This window comes from Hirundo rustica, chromosome 4, assembly GCF_015227805.2.
Source record: "Hirundo rustica isolate bHirRus1 chromosome 4, bHirRus1.pri.v3, whole genome shotgun sequence".
In the NCBI taxonomy this organism is placed as follows: Eukaryota; Metazoa; Chordata; class Aves; order Passeriformes; family Hirundinidae; genus Hirundo; species Hirundo rustica.
This window is the reverse complement of record NC_053453.1, coordinates 14,802,840-14,821,652: the sequence shown is the minus strand read 5'-3', so window position 1 is coordinate 14,821,652 and position 18,813 is coordinate 14,802,840. Positions and strand designations below refer to the sequence as shown.

The 18,813-nt window shown below is 37.4% G+C and overlaps 1 protein-coding gene across 2 annotated transcripts in view; it reads right to left on the bottom strand.

The window, feature by feature from the left end:
• Window positions 1-5,889: 5,889 nt before the first annotated feature.
• CPNE8 (copine 8) overlaps window positions 5,890-18,813 on the bottom strand; it is a 73,165-nt gene continuing 60,241 nt past the window's right edge. Inside the window, exons 17-20 of one of the 2 annotated variants that reach the window (XM_040062979.2) lie at window positions 17,136-17,238; window positions 14,419-14,476; window positions 11,775-11,848; window positions 5,890-7,855 (exon numbers count right to left, since the gene is read on the bottom strand). In XM_040062979.2, coding sequence (XP_039918913.1) covers window positions 7,667-7,855; window positions 11,775-11,848; window positions 14,419-14,476; window positions 17,136-17,238 — 424 coding nt within the window. In that variant the 3' untranslated portion in view covers window positions 5,890-7,666. The remainder of the gene's footprint in view (window positions 7,856-11,774; window positions 11,849-14,418; window positions 14,477-17,135; window positions 17,239-18,813) is intronic. The other variant, XM_040062980.2, reaches the window with a different exon arrangement.

Genomic DNA, 18,813 nt, shown 5'->3' with positions numbered 1-18,813 from the left:
AAATAGCGCCAGAAAAAACCCTCGCTACTACTGTGGGTGTGTGCTCAAACACATTTCTTTTCTTGCTAATTCTTCCAGGACAGTGGGAAATGTTGCAGTGCAGCTGACAGCATGTCTCCAATAATGAAATGCTGCAGTTCAGTGGTTTTTCACACTCACAGTGGCATCACCTTCTTCCTGCCTATACTCTTCTGAGAGGCTTAGCAAGATGAGAAATACTACTTCAGAAGCAACTATGGTGTGTCTGCAACTAAGGAGTGGGTTTGGGCTTTATACGCTGTAAAACCTCTTCCTATGCTGGAGGGCACTTACCAACAGGTAAGTAGCCAATTACATTAGCAGATGTGATTTCTCCATAGTGTTGGTTCTACTGATTGAGTCATTGAGTAAAATGCTAAAAAGCAGTTTAATTTTAGGCTTTTTGTAGGGCTACCACAGTGGCATTTGCTGAGATTTGTACAGGTCTGAGTTATAGAAAGGAGACAAGTTTTGAGGAGGTCTAGATAGGAGAAAAGGAGGATGACTCATGTTTAAAACCAGAGGGGTTCTTGTTATCAAGTACTTATCATGGTTACAAAAAAAAAAAAAAAAAGAGTGAATACCTGCAGCTCCAGCTGGAGGAGCAAACCATGAGCTCAACAGAAGGTCAGTGGGGGAGAGCAATTACAGCCTCCATCGTAAAGTGATTTCCCTTCCACACCAAGGGGGCATTTATTTCAGAATTTTAACATGATAAACATGCAAAGCACAGATTTAAGGGCATTTGATAATGTTAATCTAACAACAGCTTTATTCCAACATCCCTTGAAGATTCTTCAATTCGTGTATCCAGAGATTTGCCTGTTATCAGTGAGTGAATTGGAGATATGAGGCACATACCAGTTCTTGTTACTGAAGGAAGTGCATGTTTCAGTACAGCCTGGTGCTATGAATCTCTATGAGCAGGCAGCATACTGTGCATTGATCCTTTTAAAGGAATTATAGGGAATACTTCTGGGTTTTGCTGGGTTTTGGTTGGTAACAACAGTTGACTGAGTACCTCAAGCCAAGGTGTTGCTTAATTATTGATGGGACAGTTTTGTTGCCATTCCAACCTCTTGTTGCAAAACCTCAGGCGTACAGATGGGGACTCCCATCTTGCTGTCCACTTACACCAATTTGCTTGGCATATCCTGCTCCTCACCTGACCTTCACCACAGGACTTTTCCCTCCTCATAGCCTTTGGTCACACACAGGGGCTGGTAATCTTGCCTGCCCACTGGATGCAAGGCTCCTAAGAGTCTGTCTTCACGAGCCCTGTGAAGAACCTGTTTTACTTTGGAAACAGTGACTGGAATCATCCATGTATTTCAGACAAGATCTCACTAGGGCTTTCTTCAGCCCTCCTGGTGCCTTCCTAATCACCCATACACTCCAGTCCTCTCCCTCTGCATTATCCCTTCTTCTTTCTTAAATAGGCTGCCTATCTTTGCACGACTGACAAAGGGGGCTTCAGGAGGATATTGAACTATTTAATGTATTATTTCCCTGTTCAGAAGGACATTGCACAATTAAGGAATCCCTAGCAACTCTCCAGAGTGTTCTAAACAAATTTCTAAGACAAAGATGATGTAATTTCCCTGAGATGCTCTAGGAGGGGCCTCCAGACAGTTTGGGAGGTTGGTCTGTCTGCCCATGTAAGCCACCCTTGCTGCCAAAGACAGCCTCATCACCCATCACTCTGGCCTTTGAGAACAGCACCCCGTGCACAGACACAGTTACCACACTCCTTCTGGTAATCTGCATACGAAACACAATCAAGTGCTTGAATATTTTCCTCACAGGTTAAGAACCATCTGCTGTTTTTCTCTCCTGAACTCTTTCAAAATTGGCTGTGTCATCCCTAAAGTGTGGCCCCGTGGACCAGACACAGTGCCAAGCTCAGGCACAGCTTAGCCTGGAGAAATGACTCTCTTTCTCGCCATATGAATACAACTGCTGTCAGCATCTTCCAGGGTGATCTTTGCTTTTCATACAACAGTATCACAATTTGATTCATATTCTATTTGCAGCCCAGCTGTAATTCACAGATTATTATGTCCCCAACTGCTGCTTATAAAGGTATCTTTTATTTTCATTCCATTTGTGCTTATTTATTTCCCTCCTGAAGCAGTATTTTCCACCTTTTTTTTTCCCCCTGACCTTCCCTCCAATTCATCCAGACCATTTTTTATTTATTCTGGCCTCCCTGCCTGCAATCCTGGTGAGCGAATACCTTTATTCACTTTATAAATGCAGCCTCTAACTCCTTTGCTTACTGCATTAATAACAACACTTGCCAGAAACAGCCATGAGAGACTCCTGCTGGTCCTCCTTTCCCCCAGGTCTGTCTAGCTATTGGTATTTTCCATTCCCTCCTGCTCACAGGAAGCCATCCACCAAGGCCGCCTGGTCACTCCTGTACTTTCAGGGCCTTTCTGCCTGTACCAGTGGAAACATTTAATCTTCTCCACAGTCTGCAGTAGCCCTTTGCTCATGGAAGGCAGACAATTTTCTTCTCCTTGAATTCCCTCTGGCTGGTGATTGTGCCCTGATGGCCCACTCAATTTAAAACCCAGCATTCAGTGCTAATCACTCTGAACATCCAGTCAATTGCTTTGATTTCACAATCAGCCTGAAGCAAAGCAAACTACAGAGCAGCCTGTGGCACAGGGACAACACAGGCCCTCAGTCATTACAGCAATCTTGTTCCTCTCAAGGCTGGGCAGAATTTTTGCTCCCTGGGAAAAAAGCAGTGCAGAAGTGCTGGAATTGCTCAGTGCACAGGCAGAGCCCACTGTGGCTTAGGAAGGTTCTCCCAGCACCTGTGGCATGCACTGCCCCAGGATCCACACTGCATGACGACTAGACAGGTGCCTCACAGCACTTGTACTCCTGCAGGATAGGACATCTGTAAGAACACTCAGTCACTTCAATGCCTTTGATAGTTTGCAAAATAAAATCATCAAATAAAAATTCCAATGATGAAATTTAGTATTGTCAAATGTTTGGCCGCAGGCATATGTTCCAAACTGAAGTATTCTACACCCTTTCTTTAGATGGCCAACTTGAAAATACCAGTCATCTACAGTCACTTGCACATTCATGGCAATGTATAAGGCCAGCTGGAAAGAACACCTGAAATTACACCCTACCAACTCAATGGCAAACAAGCAAAAATCCACCATGGAGCTCTGCAAAAAAATGTGTACAAGTGCTATAAGCCAGTTTAAAAGCAGAGGACATTTTCCATGAAAGAGCAGTATGAAACAGCAACCCCACAATGGGAACGGACACGGTCTGTCCTTCTGAAAATATTTCTGCTGCGACAACATCCACCCGCTTCCCCACACACATTCATTCAGTAGGGCTGGTCCTGGTCTCGCACATGGCCCTTGCTCTGGTAGTTCAGAGAGTTATAGATGACCTCAGGTAGGGAGAGCAACCCCACAGAAATCCTCCCTGATCATTTGCCCAAATTGTTCTGAAAGTCCTCAGTGCCCCAACAGTCCTCTGAGAGTCTTTCCAGTTGGTCCCCATGATAGATGAAGTCTCAAAACTGGATCTAGTACATGAGTCCAGGTCTTATTATTTTGAGCACAAGTGGATGGATTACCTCAGGTGGCCATTATTCAACGGTTTTACTTACGACAACTTCCCCTCAGTATCTGTTTTGTGATCCACTACAGCCTCAGACACTTTTAAAAGAATTGCTGCACAGCCAAAAAGTGCTGTAACTGTGCAGTAAGTTTTTGTTACACCAGTACTCTTACCTATTCGTCCTGATTGAATTTACTCCTCTTTCAGGTATTTTTTCTAATTCATAAAAATGATTTCAACTTTTAGTTCCATTTTGGGAAGTGATTAAACTATCTCCAATTGATATAGTCAAATAATTTAATAACCAAATTTTATATATTGCTTCATCAGTGGAAATCACTGAATAATATCAAAAGCAAGACAGGTCCCTAGAGAACAGCAATTGTTCTATTTCTTGAGTTTGATGATGGAAGACTGATAGCATTTTCCTGAACAACCTAACCAGCCTTATAGTACTTCACAACCCTTCAAACAAGGACAGCATCTATGGCTTTGCTTTTAAAATGTCTTATTAAAGCAGCTATTTCTCTTTTTTATCCTCAAGCTCATTATATTGCTTTTAAAGAAAATTGTTTCAAAACTGTGTAGTAGTAGCAAATTTTTATTGGTAAACCATAGTCTAGATTTATTTATTTTTAACTGGCTATTTAATTCAGCGATTATCCCTGTTCTATGAAGCTTGAAGGGGAAAAAAAAAAACCAAAAAACCACAAAACCAAAAACCCACTAAGTAGTTAGGTTTTCCCTAATGGACCTAATGCTCATCCTTTTGTTAAATTATTGATTTGACTTTCCTTCCCTTTCTAGTAGAGGTCTCATTAGGCTTTAGCAAAAATTTTTTTTTAGTTTCTCTGTTCTTTTTTACACATATCTTGCTTTTACATTTATACATAGCTACATATTCCATCTACTCTTGTTGACTTTTCTTTTTAAAGAACTTCTGGCACAATTATAATGGTCTCTTAGTACACAACCAGGTTTCCCATTGCATTGGTATAACTTCTCATTATGTGTCCTTTGATTAGTTCTTAAAAATGATAAATAATTTATCATTCTGTTTGTTTCAGCCATTTTATGGCTGAATTTCAGTATCCTTGAGTGTATTTCATCTGCTCCTACTTAGGTGAGAATTTCCAGCTTTCTAAAATGCAGCTTCTCAGAAAATACTACCCCCTGAATTCTCTTCGTCTCCCACAGACACCTCCCTGTGGCATCACAAAATAAACTCTTTTTGTAGATCACTGAGCTGATTCGAAATCCATGTAAATTCTACTGTATAGCTTTCCATCTTAGCTTAGAATTACAAAATTCTATTTTGTAACCAAGCTCAAACCACTTTCTTCTTCCAGACTAGCAAACAATTCCTCACTAGTCAGAATCAAACATAGGAGCCACTCTTGAATGAGTCTCCATCGGCCAGTGTCCCCCCTCATTCAGAGGAACATTTATGAAGTTTGCCCACCAGAAAATTTTCTGCACACATTACGAAGAAAATAATCCACTCCAAGATAGATACCAGTAGAAGAGAGCTTTTGTCAAGGCCAACAGTTTCTCTTGGGAAAACTCATTTGTCACGTAACATGTCACATTTTAGCTTTGATAAACATAAATACTCTCTCCTACTCTTCAGGCATGGCAAGTTAGCAAGTTTTGACAGCAGCTAGTATTTCTTGGAAAGGAGTAAGAATTTTGTGTTCCATTATTCTTGAGAATAAAGCCAAGAGTAAAAATGGCTGTAGGTGATCTTTTGGACAAATTCCAGATCTGAGCACTAACTCTCATCCCAAAACTGGAATGAGATTTAATATGTGAGTCTACGTAGGATTCTCACACGTTACAGATTCAAGATACCAAGCATATAGACGGGAAATCTCACAGGTCTGGAAAGAGCCCTTTTCCACTAGAATTCTCAGTCCCCTTATCACAACTATTTCTTTACATTAAATATGCTTTATTTAGCACCCAATACCAAACAGAATGAAAAAACCCCCAAGAGTGTGGAATAGAATAGGCTGGTAGTTAGGCTGTATAGACAAAAGAACTTTGATGAAGTAAGACCTTTCTTCAAAAGTTCTTTCACTTGTTAAATGAACTGCTAGATTAGTTTTAAGACTAATCATTGAACTAATAGAAGTTACTGGCTAAATGAGAGCTAATAAATTACTCTCCACTGAGTAAGTTTGTTTTCTGGCCTTCTAGTGATAGGTGCCAACACGGTCCGTGCAAAAAAATAAGTGTAGAAGATGAAAGAAGAAAACCACCACCATATAGTAGATTTAAACTTACTCTTTATGATGCACTTTCATCAAAATTTGTAGTTGCCAAGTATCAAATTTCACTCATGCAACATCTATCCACTAAGAAATACATATTTTGGTGAGAAAATTAAAGTCCATATTTATGTAAAAACTGTTTCAAAATAAAAATAAAACAAGATCTTTTATACCAAAAAAAGATTTTTTTTTTGTTTTGTTTTTGTTTACAGAATAATTATTTGGAAAATGTAATTTCCCACACAAAATAGATAAAGGAAGTTAAAGATATTTAAAAATGGAAGATTCTGCATTTACATAGTTATATGCCTTTAATATTGAAGATATGCTTTCTGGCAAAAAAACTTCTCATGCTTAAAAAATGCACTTTAGTTTTATACTGTACATTACAACATACAGTAGTAAGAAACAGAATTAGTAAACAGGTTATATGCAAAGAAAAATGTTACATATACAAGACAATTACAACTGTGACACAAAAAATTAAAATGTTCAGTTTAAACAGTATTTGAAGGCAATTCACAATCATTTCAGGAGTTTTGTGAAATTTAAGGCCATTAGTTCTAAATAAAATGTATCTGACACAAACTCACAAAACTGTGTGTTTTGTACAAAATATACATGCAAAACCATTTTATAATTATATAGGAACAGGCATATAATAAATTGTTTTGGGTAGTTCCATACACAAAATTTTGCACAAAGAAACATAGTTGTGCAATTTTTAAACCAGTTAATAAACTTCATTATTCATGCACCCTGAATGGAAATGTGATTAAATGACAATATTAAACCCATATATTAAGAGTCAGCATCCCTTTGAATGGGCAATCTAGACAAAAAAAAGGGTAAGATTTTAATTTTTTAAAATTTAAAATGGTCCATTATAAAACATCTGCTGTAATCACTTCAAAAGACATTTCTGATGCAAAATTTCCAGTGCTTTAAGGAATGCATGCTATGATTTAATGATCTCAGTGAGTCAACTATAATACTCTGATAGTTCTGGATTGAGGTAATTTTCTTTAATTGATTATAGCAAGTAACTATTCTAATTTGTTTCAGTAGTTAGTTTAAAAAACTGTAAAATTAGATAAACTTAGAAATTGGAGAACCTCCGAAAAAATACACATACCTCCCCCTCAGAGCCTGGAGTTGGTTATAAGTCATATGCAATTGTATTATTCACATTTCGGAGTTCAAATTTTCAATACATGAGATGAATGGATTACTGGGCACTGATTGAAGCACTTCAGTTACTTTAAAACACACAGATATATCTGTCCTTTTCTTAGCTTTCATTTGTATTTGCCTGGACAAACATTCAAAGAGATATTGCTTCTCCTGTTATCTTGTGACAAACTATTGCAAGCTAGAAGACATGTGAGTCAATATTCCAAACTTTTATTCTTAAGAATAGTTATAAAAGTACTGAAATTTAAAAATAGTAACATGTAAACATTGATACAGAGTAATAGCATTCCTATACATTTATATACACACAGTATTCAGAGAGGACCCAATCTTCTAAGTTGAAAACCTGACTTGTGCTTTCCCCCCTTTAAATAAATACATCAAAAAAGTAGGGTGTTTGGATTAAAAAAAAAAGTCTCAGAACATAAACATCTTATCCTAGCATTTAAAAGCTTTCCAGTTGCTTATGCAACTATAGGAGAATTTTGGTATGTGAAGAGAACTTTTCCAGCTCCAGAAAGTTATCAGAAGCTACTGCTGCATCCAGAGATTTGTGATGAATGCTAAACACTTCAGAGCAGTCATATCTGAGTCTGCAACACGTGAATTGGGGGTGTGTAGGGTGGTGGTGCAGGTGATGGCTTTATTCCTCTGACTCTCATGTAGGACAGAAACTGTTCTGGGATTTCAGCTAATACATCTTTAGCAAGCCTTGCCATGCTTAACACGTGGTTTCCGCTTCTGTCAATGTAATCTCGGAATGGCACAAACTACAAAACAAAAGAGATCTTCACTCAGGCCATTATGCAGACCCAGAATATATCTTACAACATAAAAATAAGAAAGCTTAACCTAGGGAATTAAGAATACCTATATATGTTACCTTACACAGTTTTAATGTACATATACATACTTTGCATTTTATATAAATACACAATCAAATTGTATCTCAATTTTTATAGATCTGCCTTCTAACAGAAATAGTGTAATGCTTTCACTTGGTGACCCCTTCACAGGAGCCATGGCTAACTCAGATCTCTGATGACATTCTTCACTGATATATTTGGGTTATCTCTCAATCGTTTCCATGCAAGAATGTAATTTTGTCTCGGAAAGCCATTCGTATCTTCATTCCCTGCTCCTGGGGCCGCCCACCAGACTACCTCCACTCTACTGGTGAACAGATTTTTTATGACCGTTGAAGTGAACAAAACAGAAAGGATGACTTTAAATTTTTGACCATTTTGCATTATACCTAGTAGAACTATGAATCACCTGAACTCTTTAAATATGATACTAACAAACGCATAAGGAAGCTAAGCAAAAATGATTGGATCATAAAATAACTTGTTATGTGATATCCAGATGTTCAACACCTAAACCAACTACCTGCCCAGTCCTGGCTTGGATTTTGTAATACCTAATGAGAATCTTGTGCTACTGAAATACAAAAAATAAACAATCCAGGCTCCTCGATTTTTTTTCCCTGTGTAAACAGTACAGGCAGTCTGAATTAAAGAACATGTACCATCCTAAGAGATCACCTCATCCATTAGTCTGCAGACATGAAATCTCAGACCACTGTTCTGTAGCAAAGTGGGGCTATTTCAACACTGTCACTGTTGAAATGCAATTATACAACACAGATGGCCTTTTTTAGCTCTTTTTCACCTCTCCTCACACTGCAGAGATGTCAGAGGAGCTGGAGGAACTATGGACAGGTAAGCAAACCTAGAGATGTACAAGGACAGCTAACATGGAGATGGCAGAGGAATAGAATGAAAGCTATAAGAGAAACCAAAGGGAACCTGATGGAACATCAAGTGCTTTTTCTATAATTGAAGAGTTTCATTAAAAAGGCTAATATGCAAAATTCTCAGGAGAAACAAGTGCACCACTACATGTAAATATTCTCCTAAAATGTCTTAAACAATAAAAGGATAAGAAAAGAGCAGAAATTAAACAAAACTGAGGAAGAATTTGTACACATGTAATACAGAGTATGCAATATGTATACCTACTAGTGAGGAGGAAATAGTGAAGAATATGCCTTTACATGAGTTGCAGTCAGTAGTAAATATAATATATATGGTGACTCACTGTTAACAGACAACTTTTCGTGTAGTAATTTAATCAAAATATTTCACAATACTGTTAGAATGAATAGGTAATTTCACTAGTTAATTTTAACAAAAAAAAAAAAAAACCACACCTTTTTATATTTGAGTAGTTAGTTTTATAAAGGCAAATCAGTTTTAGCCTGCTAGATACAAAATAAAGGTCAAACCAAACTTAGAGGGTTTGACAGAATCCCTTTTTATTTAGTTAGTTAGTCTATAAAGTCAATATTTGATACTATTTAGACAGAAAAAGAGCACAAAATAATACTGTCTTCAGGTAATTCAGTATGGCATGGGACAACATTCTGATTAAAATATATTAATAATAAGTAAATGGTTTAATACAGTTCTGATATGCAGTGAATTCCAAAGAAAGCATTTTCACAAATCTTGTTTATAATTCTGTTAGAACTCTACCCATTTATGCTCTTTGAAGTTTTTTGGGCTGCTGTTATTAGAGACATTATGTTGCTTATATTCAAATGCATTGAAACATAAGTGTAATGCATGCCAGAGATACCTGAATTAGTTTTTAAAAATCTGACATTGCACACAGTACACATCTGTACGTTGCAGAAGTACAAGCTTGGGGTCCACTCCACACACTGCTCTGACATTTACAGAACAACAGATTACAGACAGCCCCTCTCCAGCCCAATATGGACACCAAGGAACGCTAAAAAGGCTTTGACAAAATGAAAAACAATTTCTGATCTCCTGTTCAGGTGTCTTAAATCATCCGTACCTTTAAAACTTTCTGACAACAATAAGCAAAGAAGCCAGCATGTTTTACTCTTCTTAAGAGTTTCTGTATCTCACTTTCACATCAGTTGTTACCTCTGTATGTTGCAAAAATGAAAAAAGTATCTTTCTCAACCATCAGATTTTAGAAATCCATGGCTTTCTTTAATGTATATCCATAAAGAGTATAAGGGTAATTTAACTTGTGTCATCTTAGGCTAATTTCTGATCCCAATTTAAAAAAAAAAAAAAAAAGGGAGGGAATTTTAATGTAGTGGGCAAGAAGACTGAAGAAGACTGAAAAAAAATCTGTTCATTTTCATTTCCATATATTTATGTAGCTTTATTTGCATTCTAATAAAACTAAACTATAAAATCAGGCGTCAAATACACATTTTGAATACATCCTTGGATTGAAATATTACATCCACCAGGAGCTATCAATCAATCCTTAAACATTCACATATCAATATTTCTAACATTAAACATTTTGAAAAGTTTCAGTTCCTGCAGACATAAGTGGAAACAAATAAGCACATCCCAAAGTTCACCAGCTGCTATCTGACCTTAATTATCATGCAGTATGAGCTACTGACATGGCTCAGTTATTCTCCCTCTCCACATATTCTACTAAAAACAATATATATAAAAATTCAACCTGTGTGGAAGAGAAATAAGTGAAAATAAGTGAGAGGAAAAATAAGTGAACACTATGAAGTTTGACAAATAGGAGGAATAAGGGAAGAAGAAGAAATGGCAGATCTAAGGTGAGGTTTGAATCTAAGGATGCCTGTCAGTGTTTTAGAGGGATTTGGACAATGCCCTTATTAATAGGCTCTAACTTTTAGTCAACCCTGTACTAAACTGGCCAAGCAGTTGCACTAGATGTGTGTTGTAGGTCCCCTGCAACTTAAATACTGTATTTTATAAACATATTCAGCCACTACCAGAAAAATATGGCCTCCATTTCAGATTTACTTTTAGACAGATACCATTTTTTCTAGAAACATCATATTTCTCCTAATTTGCAATAGCTAATCTTTCTCCAGTGTCCTGTCAGTTACGGGTCATTTCCTAACAAATGCAGATCTGTTGCTGTGTGTTATTCGGTTTCATATTGTATTTCATTTTTATATTGGGTTTTATAATGGTTTGTTCTGTACTCCCCTGTTCTCCTGGAAAAAGTAAAATCCCGAAGTTTGTCCCTGCCCTTCCCCCAGCCCATTCTCCCACATTCCTCCCAGTCCCCTTCCTTGAATGTCCCTCCAACCCTGTTCCACTCCCACCTTATCCCTCACTGGGTTTTGGCTTGTCCCCTCCCAGAGCTCCTTCCCTGGATATCAGCCGAAGCCACACGAGGTCAGGTCTCTTGATTCGGGGTTTGGATTCGGGGCTCCTGACCCGGGCTGGGGCAGCACCACAGAACAAAGACTGAATAAAGCCCTGGTTTCTCCCTGGATCAAGTGAAGACCTCCTTCCTTTGCCATCGATGGGCTCTCGCTCTCTCGTGCTAAGGGAAAGGTTCTCAGCTGCTCCTGGCTTTTGGAACCCTGAGCAAACTCCTTCCAACTGCGGTTTGTCTCTCGAGCTAGCCGGGGCGAGAACGGAGCAGGGACCTCCGTGAGAGAGACAAGCCACACAGATCCACTGCTGTGCGTTATAAAAAGAGCTATTAGAGCTATCACAGTCAATATCTGAGCTTGTTATAAACACCTCAAGATAAAGTATGTCAGTGCTAAGGTAAAATGAAAGGTAGGAAGATAGAAATGAGAATGAAAAAAAAAAAAAGAGGAACAATAAAATCTATAAGAATATTTTTTTCTCCCACCTGCACAATGTCTCTTTCTGCAAACCTTCCTCTTGAAGAAATTCTCACTACATCCCCATCCAGTTCTTCCATAGCTTAAAAAAAAAACAAACAAAAAAACAAACTATGAGTTCAGGTACACAACAAAATCATCTTCCTGAGAAAAAGTTCAGACAACTTACACTTTCGAACAATAAAACCAACAATTCTTCTTTAGGTAACTCTGTTAAGATCATTTCCATCAGAAAATACATCATCTTTTGTAACTGTTTTGCACTTTTTCACGGTGACAATATATATTTTTATCTTTACTGTCACCTTCAGAAAAGAACAGACTATGACAAAGTTTTTATCCTTTCATCTCTCAAAACAGCAAGTATATCTGGTTTTGTAAGGCAATATATATATATATATACTTTCAGAGACGGAGAAGAATTCATATTCAGCAGCTATTGTTACCAAAGATATCAGAGGATAGAGCACAAAGAGGCAGTAACTCACATTCACTGTGAAAAAGCAGTATCTTCTAATGCTAAGGAATGAGGAGCGCTTAAAAAAAAATATTAAATTTATAGGGCAATTCTTCTTGTATCTTCTGAGCAGGATACCTGGAAGCTATTCTAGGCAGAAAGATGTACCCGCTCTCTTGTCACTGTTGAAATGGATTTGGGATCTCAGATTATTGCTCAGATGTTGGATCTGCAATTCTAAAAACCTTCTTTCAGTGTACACTGCAAACCAAAGCCCTGCGCCTCAGCTTCTCAGGGGTTTAAGAACCGGGCTGAATTCACTGAAGCCAGCACTTCAAAACCTAGTTCTTCTGAAGCAAGAACTAGAAAGTATAAATGACACTATCAGGAGCCAAGCTAAACAGAGTATATTTGTTCCAAGAAACAAATCAGTAGGTCTGCAGAGTATGTTGCTTGATGATGCTGTTGCAAAAATGTACATGCGTTCAAACTAGGAGACTGAACAAGTATTTTAAGGAGTTTCACAAAAAAAAATTTCAAAATAGACATAAAGCACATCCTGCCTAGGAAACTTCAGCCTAAAACCAGTATTTAGGGAAGCATCATATTTGCTTAGTCTGTTCTTAGCATTCTCTAGAAAACTACCCATGGCCGTCTCAGATACAGAATACTGGGCAAAAATGCTCCTGTTGTGACCTGTTATAGTCATCCTCATCCTCTGAGTATAGCTCTGCCAAATGTGTCATCTACCCAAGCTTCAGGCTCTTAACAACGCCCAGTATCCCCCAGGGGCTGGGAGATCTGAAGAGGAGCAGCTTGGTCTCTCTAGCAGAACTGAAGCTTCAGGGGCACCTGAACGTCCAGACAGTGCCTAAACATCACCCTCCTGCAGATACACTTCTCCAGGACCCAACAGACACGGGGTCTCTGTTTAGTCCAGAAGGAATTCCTACAGATGGAAGTAATTTCTCTGTCCTCTTGGGCACTGAGGGACTACAGACTTGGCATACACCTAATGGGTGAATCTCACTGAGGCAGTACACGCCAGGATTGAGGGATGGCACCCCAAGAACGTGCCCTGACTGAGAAAGGGAGCCCGGGCAAATCCAAGGACTAGACAAACAGGGAGAAAGGGAAAATGCAATGGAGGGGTAAGAGAATATAACACAGGACCATGTTGGAATACTCAGGAGTAAAAATGAAGTTTACAAATTTCCATCATATGCATTTATGAATACAAACAGTCTTTTCTTACTGATTGTGGCATACAATCATCTGAAGTGTAAGGGTTCACCTGGACAATTTCTTCATGGAATAAAATACTTAAAATTATTACTAATATACCACTTGCCAAACAACATAAGAATAATGCTTGCAATAAAATAAAACAATTTTTAAATAAAATATTTTTGTCTTTTTTCCCCTCTTTTTTTCCTACATTTAGAGTATTTGTACAAAAATTAACATGCAGTCATTAGTCAACACTAAACATCTGGTAGCAGTACTAAGTATATTTCATGAGCAACAGAAGGCATACTTGTCTAACCAGATGTACTAGAATTAAAAAAGGATTTAGAACTTTTGAGACACACACACACAATGTCTACACTTCATAGTGCAGTGATACATACTTAAAAAATTAATACAAATAATGGAAGCAGCTTACTTATTCCAACAGAGAATGGTGTTCCAGAATATCATAGAAAGAATATGTAAATAACCTGGTAATTTCTCTCCTGCTGTAATATTCTGTCAATGCTGCTGCACAGTAGGGCTCACTCCTGTTACCAAGTGAAACTCTGCTTAATCCAGATCACCTCAAATGTATTTATTTTTCTCAAGATTTTTTTTACTGCAGTGAGATCAATATTTCCAGTAAACTGACACTTCACAAGGCATCTAAATATTTGTGTTGAAGAAATTTAACATTTCCTGAGTATACTTACTTTACTGTAAATGCTGAGCCCCCATATGGTTCTGACTTGAACAGAGAGCCTGAGGGGCTACACAACTCCACATGTAGCTTGTAATCACAGTGAGCTACCAATCAATCAATCCAGCTGGAAATGGCAACAGCACTCACTCCTTGCTTCATATAACGTTCTTTTATAAACCAGTATTTGTTCGAAAAGCCATACATTACTAAAATGTAAGCAAATATTAAAAAAAATTAGAAAAAACACTAGAACACTTACCATCAAACTCTGCTGGTCCTACACCCACTATAATTATGGACATTGGAAGTTTTGAAGCCTTCAAAAGAAGAACAAAAAGAGGCTTAACGCATTACATAATCTCTGCCAATATGAGATCTGAGAACAAAGTGAACAAAAACCATAGAAATTATGTTTTAAAGAACAATTCTTTCCCCCTAAAAATTGAGTGGTGTAAACTGTCTGCCTAAGTGGAACAAAACAATTTGAATGAAGATAGAAATGATTATTTTACTTTTTCATTGCCAAGTTTTTGAATAATGTAGGATGCTAATTAAAGACAACAAAGTATGTTAGCACTTAATACTAATATGACAACTAAGAGGACAAATTTCTCTTATAAACTTTTGTAAACTGACAGTAATTGCAAATATGTACCTAATAACAGTCTGACATTTATTTAAATGTGCTTTGCTGTTTCTTGATATTACACAGCTGCTTGAAACTATGGGACACTATTTTGTGCGTTGATCTTATGCCAATCTTTAAAAGAAAATAAATAATCTATTTGAGCAATATGTATATTACATTTATCCCATTAATGACATTTTACTTTAGTCAATCATTCATGCCACAGACAAGCAAGATACAGAATTGGCCTTTGGTAAGATTTTTAATTTTACTTTATCTTTTTCTTTTAAAGATAGTATCTGGCTTTCCCTGAATAAACTCCGTAAAATCTTTAAAATTACAAAGACACTGTCGTAAATATTGGACTCTTCTGCCCCGACAGCAGCATCAGTTTAGAGAAATAATGTGAATCTGCCTCTGGTGAAGAAAGTATCAACTAAAACCAAAGAATATTCAGCAAATGTCAGGGTTGACAACTTACTGAGATAATTCTGATAATCCTGTTGCTTCACGAGATATTCTGATAAACTGTAGAATGTGTACAGTCATTTAAAACATTAACAGGAATATACACTGGCCAAAAAAATCAGATGTACACCTTCTGATCTTTTAGAACAGAACCTTATGTTTTTCAGATGTTTTCTAGAATGTTATTTTTTGGTTGTAAAGAAAGTATCCTTTAAAGAAATTCCTACTCACACAGACACAGAATTCTGTGATACAATGAAATATGAAACAGCAAGTGGCAAGGACAGCAAAAGACAAAGAGTTAAACTTTTGCATATAAACTTAAGTGCTGGCATTTCCTGAATGACAGCATAACCTTTAAACAGTTTGGTAAAACAAAATGTGTCTGACATATATGCTATAATGAGAAAGATGCCAAAAAGCACAATTAATGTTTAAAAATTGAAATATACTCTGCGTTTTGTACACATCAAGTTGCTTGGACATCATTGCCCTTTTTAGTATTATGGATATTATTAAGACTGAAAAAACTGCTATTGAATATTGAAATGCTAATATAGCATTTAATTAGTTCTGTCATGTTATACTGTGCTCACACTTCCAGAATTATGCAGAAAAATGAAGGCGTTTTCATAAAAAACCAAGACAGCAAATATTCCCAAATATTCCACTTATTCCAAGATAACAACACATCTGCTATGTTTCCAGACAGTTGCAGACTAACAGTCATTATTCCTTGAAATGATCTCTCACTGAAAACAAGCTTTTTCTGTATGTCTTAGTGGCAAATGAATTATTCTTACAAGATATCAGCCGACTGCACTTGCTGGTCTCTCATGCACAAACTTCACATGGAAGGGTGAGTCAGAATCAAGAGCTGCTCTTTTTTTTTTTCTCCACTGAGCCTTTTTGTCACCTAAAAGCAGCTCACCTAAAAGAAATTATGTTTCAAACTTCTAGGCTGGGCTAGAGAACGAATTTCCAAGCTTATTATTACACCGAGATTCTGTGTACGTGCTGCAGGCTGGGACTCGAGGGCATCTTGCTCCCCAGTGGAAGGCAGAACACTGGGGCAGTATTTTCATGAGCACCCCATAAACTGCAATAGTATCAGATCTCTACAGGAGGTACTGAAAGTGGGTCTTCAAAATGATGCCACCTAATTCTACACTATTCACTTGGACACGATGCTAAATTACGTCAGTGTAGGCTTTCAACTCACCATTTTGCTGTTAACTAGATCCACTGTGGTGTGTTAAAAACTATTGGTAGAAATCTGTTCCAACCAGGTCTAGGAGTGTTTCTGTGTGTACTTTCATCTGATATTTCCCACAGGCAAAAGCACAATAGAACCTGCTCATAATGTAGAATATTACCTATACATATGGCAGTTTTGAAGAGAAAAATATTGAAAATAATGCAGGAACGAAGAAATAAGGAACTTACAGAGCTTTAGGGGACTGTTTTGAGGGAAATCAGATGATTGGTATGCTTGCTATTCAGGATCAGAAAGCTGGGGACAGTTTTTAAAAAGCGTGGGGATCAAAGCTGTCTGCATTTACGAGAAAGAAGAGTTCACTATGCAAAACTGCATGGTGGGATTTGCACGAGGAAGGAGGAGGAGGCAAGAAGTAGATGAGGAAAATCATACAAATATACAGTCTTAGAGAGAAGAGTATAATTTACCACAAAACACCATCTAATTAGCTCAAGTTCAACTTTTTCTTTCTTTTCATCTTTATGCGTAAAAAACCTTTCCTGTTTGGCAGAAATGGGTACTTATGGAACAACTCTAGTGCCTGAAGTATTAATCTATTCACTTTATTGCCTAAAATGAGAATTTCTAGAAACATAATTTCAATGCTTTCAGTAAAACTTACATTCACTATGGATTCTTTTGTCTGGGCCATATCAGATATAACTCCATCTGTAATAATGAGAAGAACAAAATACGGGGAGCCATCTTTTACTGAAGCAGCATATCTAAGGGAAGAAAAACCAGCATTATAATAGTAAAAACAAAACCTTTATAAAAGGAATTAATATGGAAACAAGCTGTATTTGTAAAAATTTACTACCAAGGACTAATAACCATAATACAGTGAATTTCAAAAGTAAAAATATTCATGATTAAACTGAATATTCTACTTCTAAATTACAACAATGAAAAAACATAACTAATAGAATATTAAAAATCTGCATGTGTTGCATCAGTGAAAAATGGGAACTGCACCACTACCAAAAGGAGCATGGACAGAATGTGCTTTACAGAACCATGACACATTAGAAAGCCTCAGCTGTTTAATAGGTATTACCTACGGGGTACATAGCTTGGTACAAGGGTTTGCATGAATGGTTGGGTTTATAGCACAAATAAAACTTAACAGGAATCAACATGTTACATATTTTTCTCTCTCTCTCTCTTTTTTTCTTTTTGTCTTACAAATCCAGGTTACGTACTGTTGACCATGATTGCAGATTTATAATTCACATTTATGTGAATGTTTGTAAAATGGCTGAACATGCAGCCCGCAACCCTGCCTTAGATATTAATTTCTTTGCACCACCCATAGATGTCCTTTCCTTGAAGACTCAATCTCCTCCTTGTGCTGTGTAGGAATGTAAAATAAAATACACCCAGTGCCATTCTCACCTCAGTCAAAGGACCCAAGAAGCAACTACTCTTTGAAAACAAGCAGCTTTTGAAGGTTTGCAAAGTCCTGAAAGAGAGTGAGTCCAAGCAGCCTAAGTCCTACAGCCTGAACAGAACTTTTTTTTGTGGGAAAAAAAAGCAGCTGTTTGCTGCTTCACAGCCACTACATTTCCTACTTTTATGAAGGCTCTTGGTGCTGTGAAGAAGTCAAAAAGTAGAACCCTATGCAGTGAGTTATATAGAGAGCAGTAAAAGAAAAAAAATTAGCTGCCACAGGAATACTTTTGAATACATGCCCAAATACATAATACGACTGTCAAAGAACTCACTATTTTTTTGGTCACTGAATGTGAAAGGCCTGGTTCACTGAACAGGGTATGTTCAGTCATGGCCACAAATGCTTGCTTATGCTTACAAAATTCTCTGATGATAACACAGTGCATTGGCAGGCAAATTCTGATAAATACAATGCTGCAGTCACAACATTTCTAAGCGTTTGGAGAAAGCTACAACTAATTTACAGAATGTCACCATCTTCCACCCTCTTCTCAGGATACAGATGGGTAAAGAAGCCATACAAGCAGTTGTTGGATATCCCCTATTTGCAGGCTGGCAGTAAGGACTGATAGTTCAATACTGGAATTAGCAAGACCTACTATGGAGGCATTTTGACTGCCATGCAGCGTTTTTTTATCTCACTTTTCCACAATGCTTACAAACTTTTCAATGATGATTGCATTGACGAGGTATGATGAGAGAGTAAAATAAACATTATTCTGTCTCAGCACTTAACACTGTCTACCTACCTACACTGAAGAAATGGAGCAGAAATATGGTTATTTCAAAATTTTCACAGACTAAAATGCTCCAAAGCCTTTTGCAAGAAAGATCTTGTATGAGGAGGG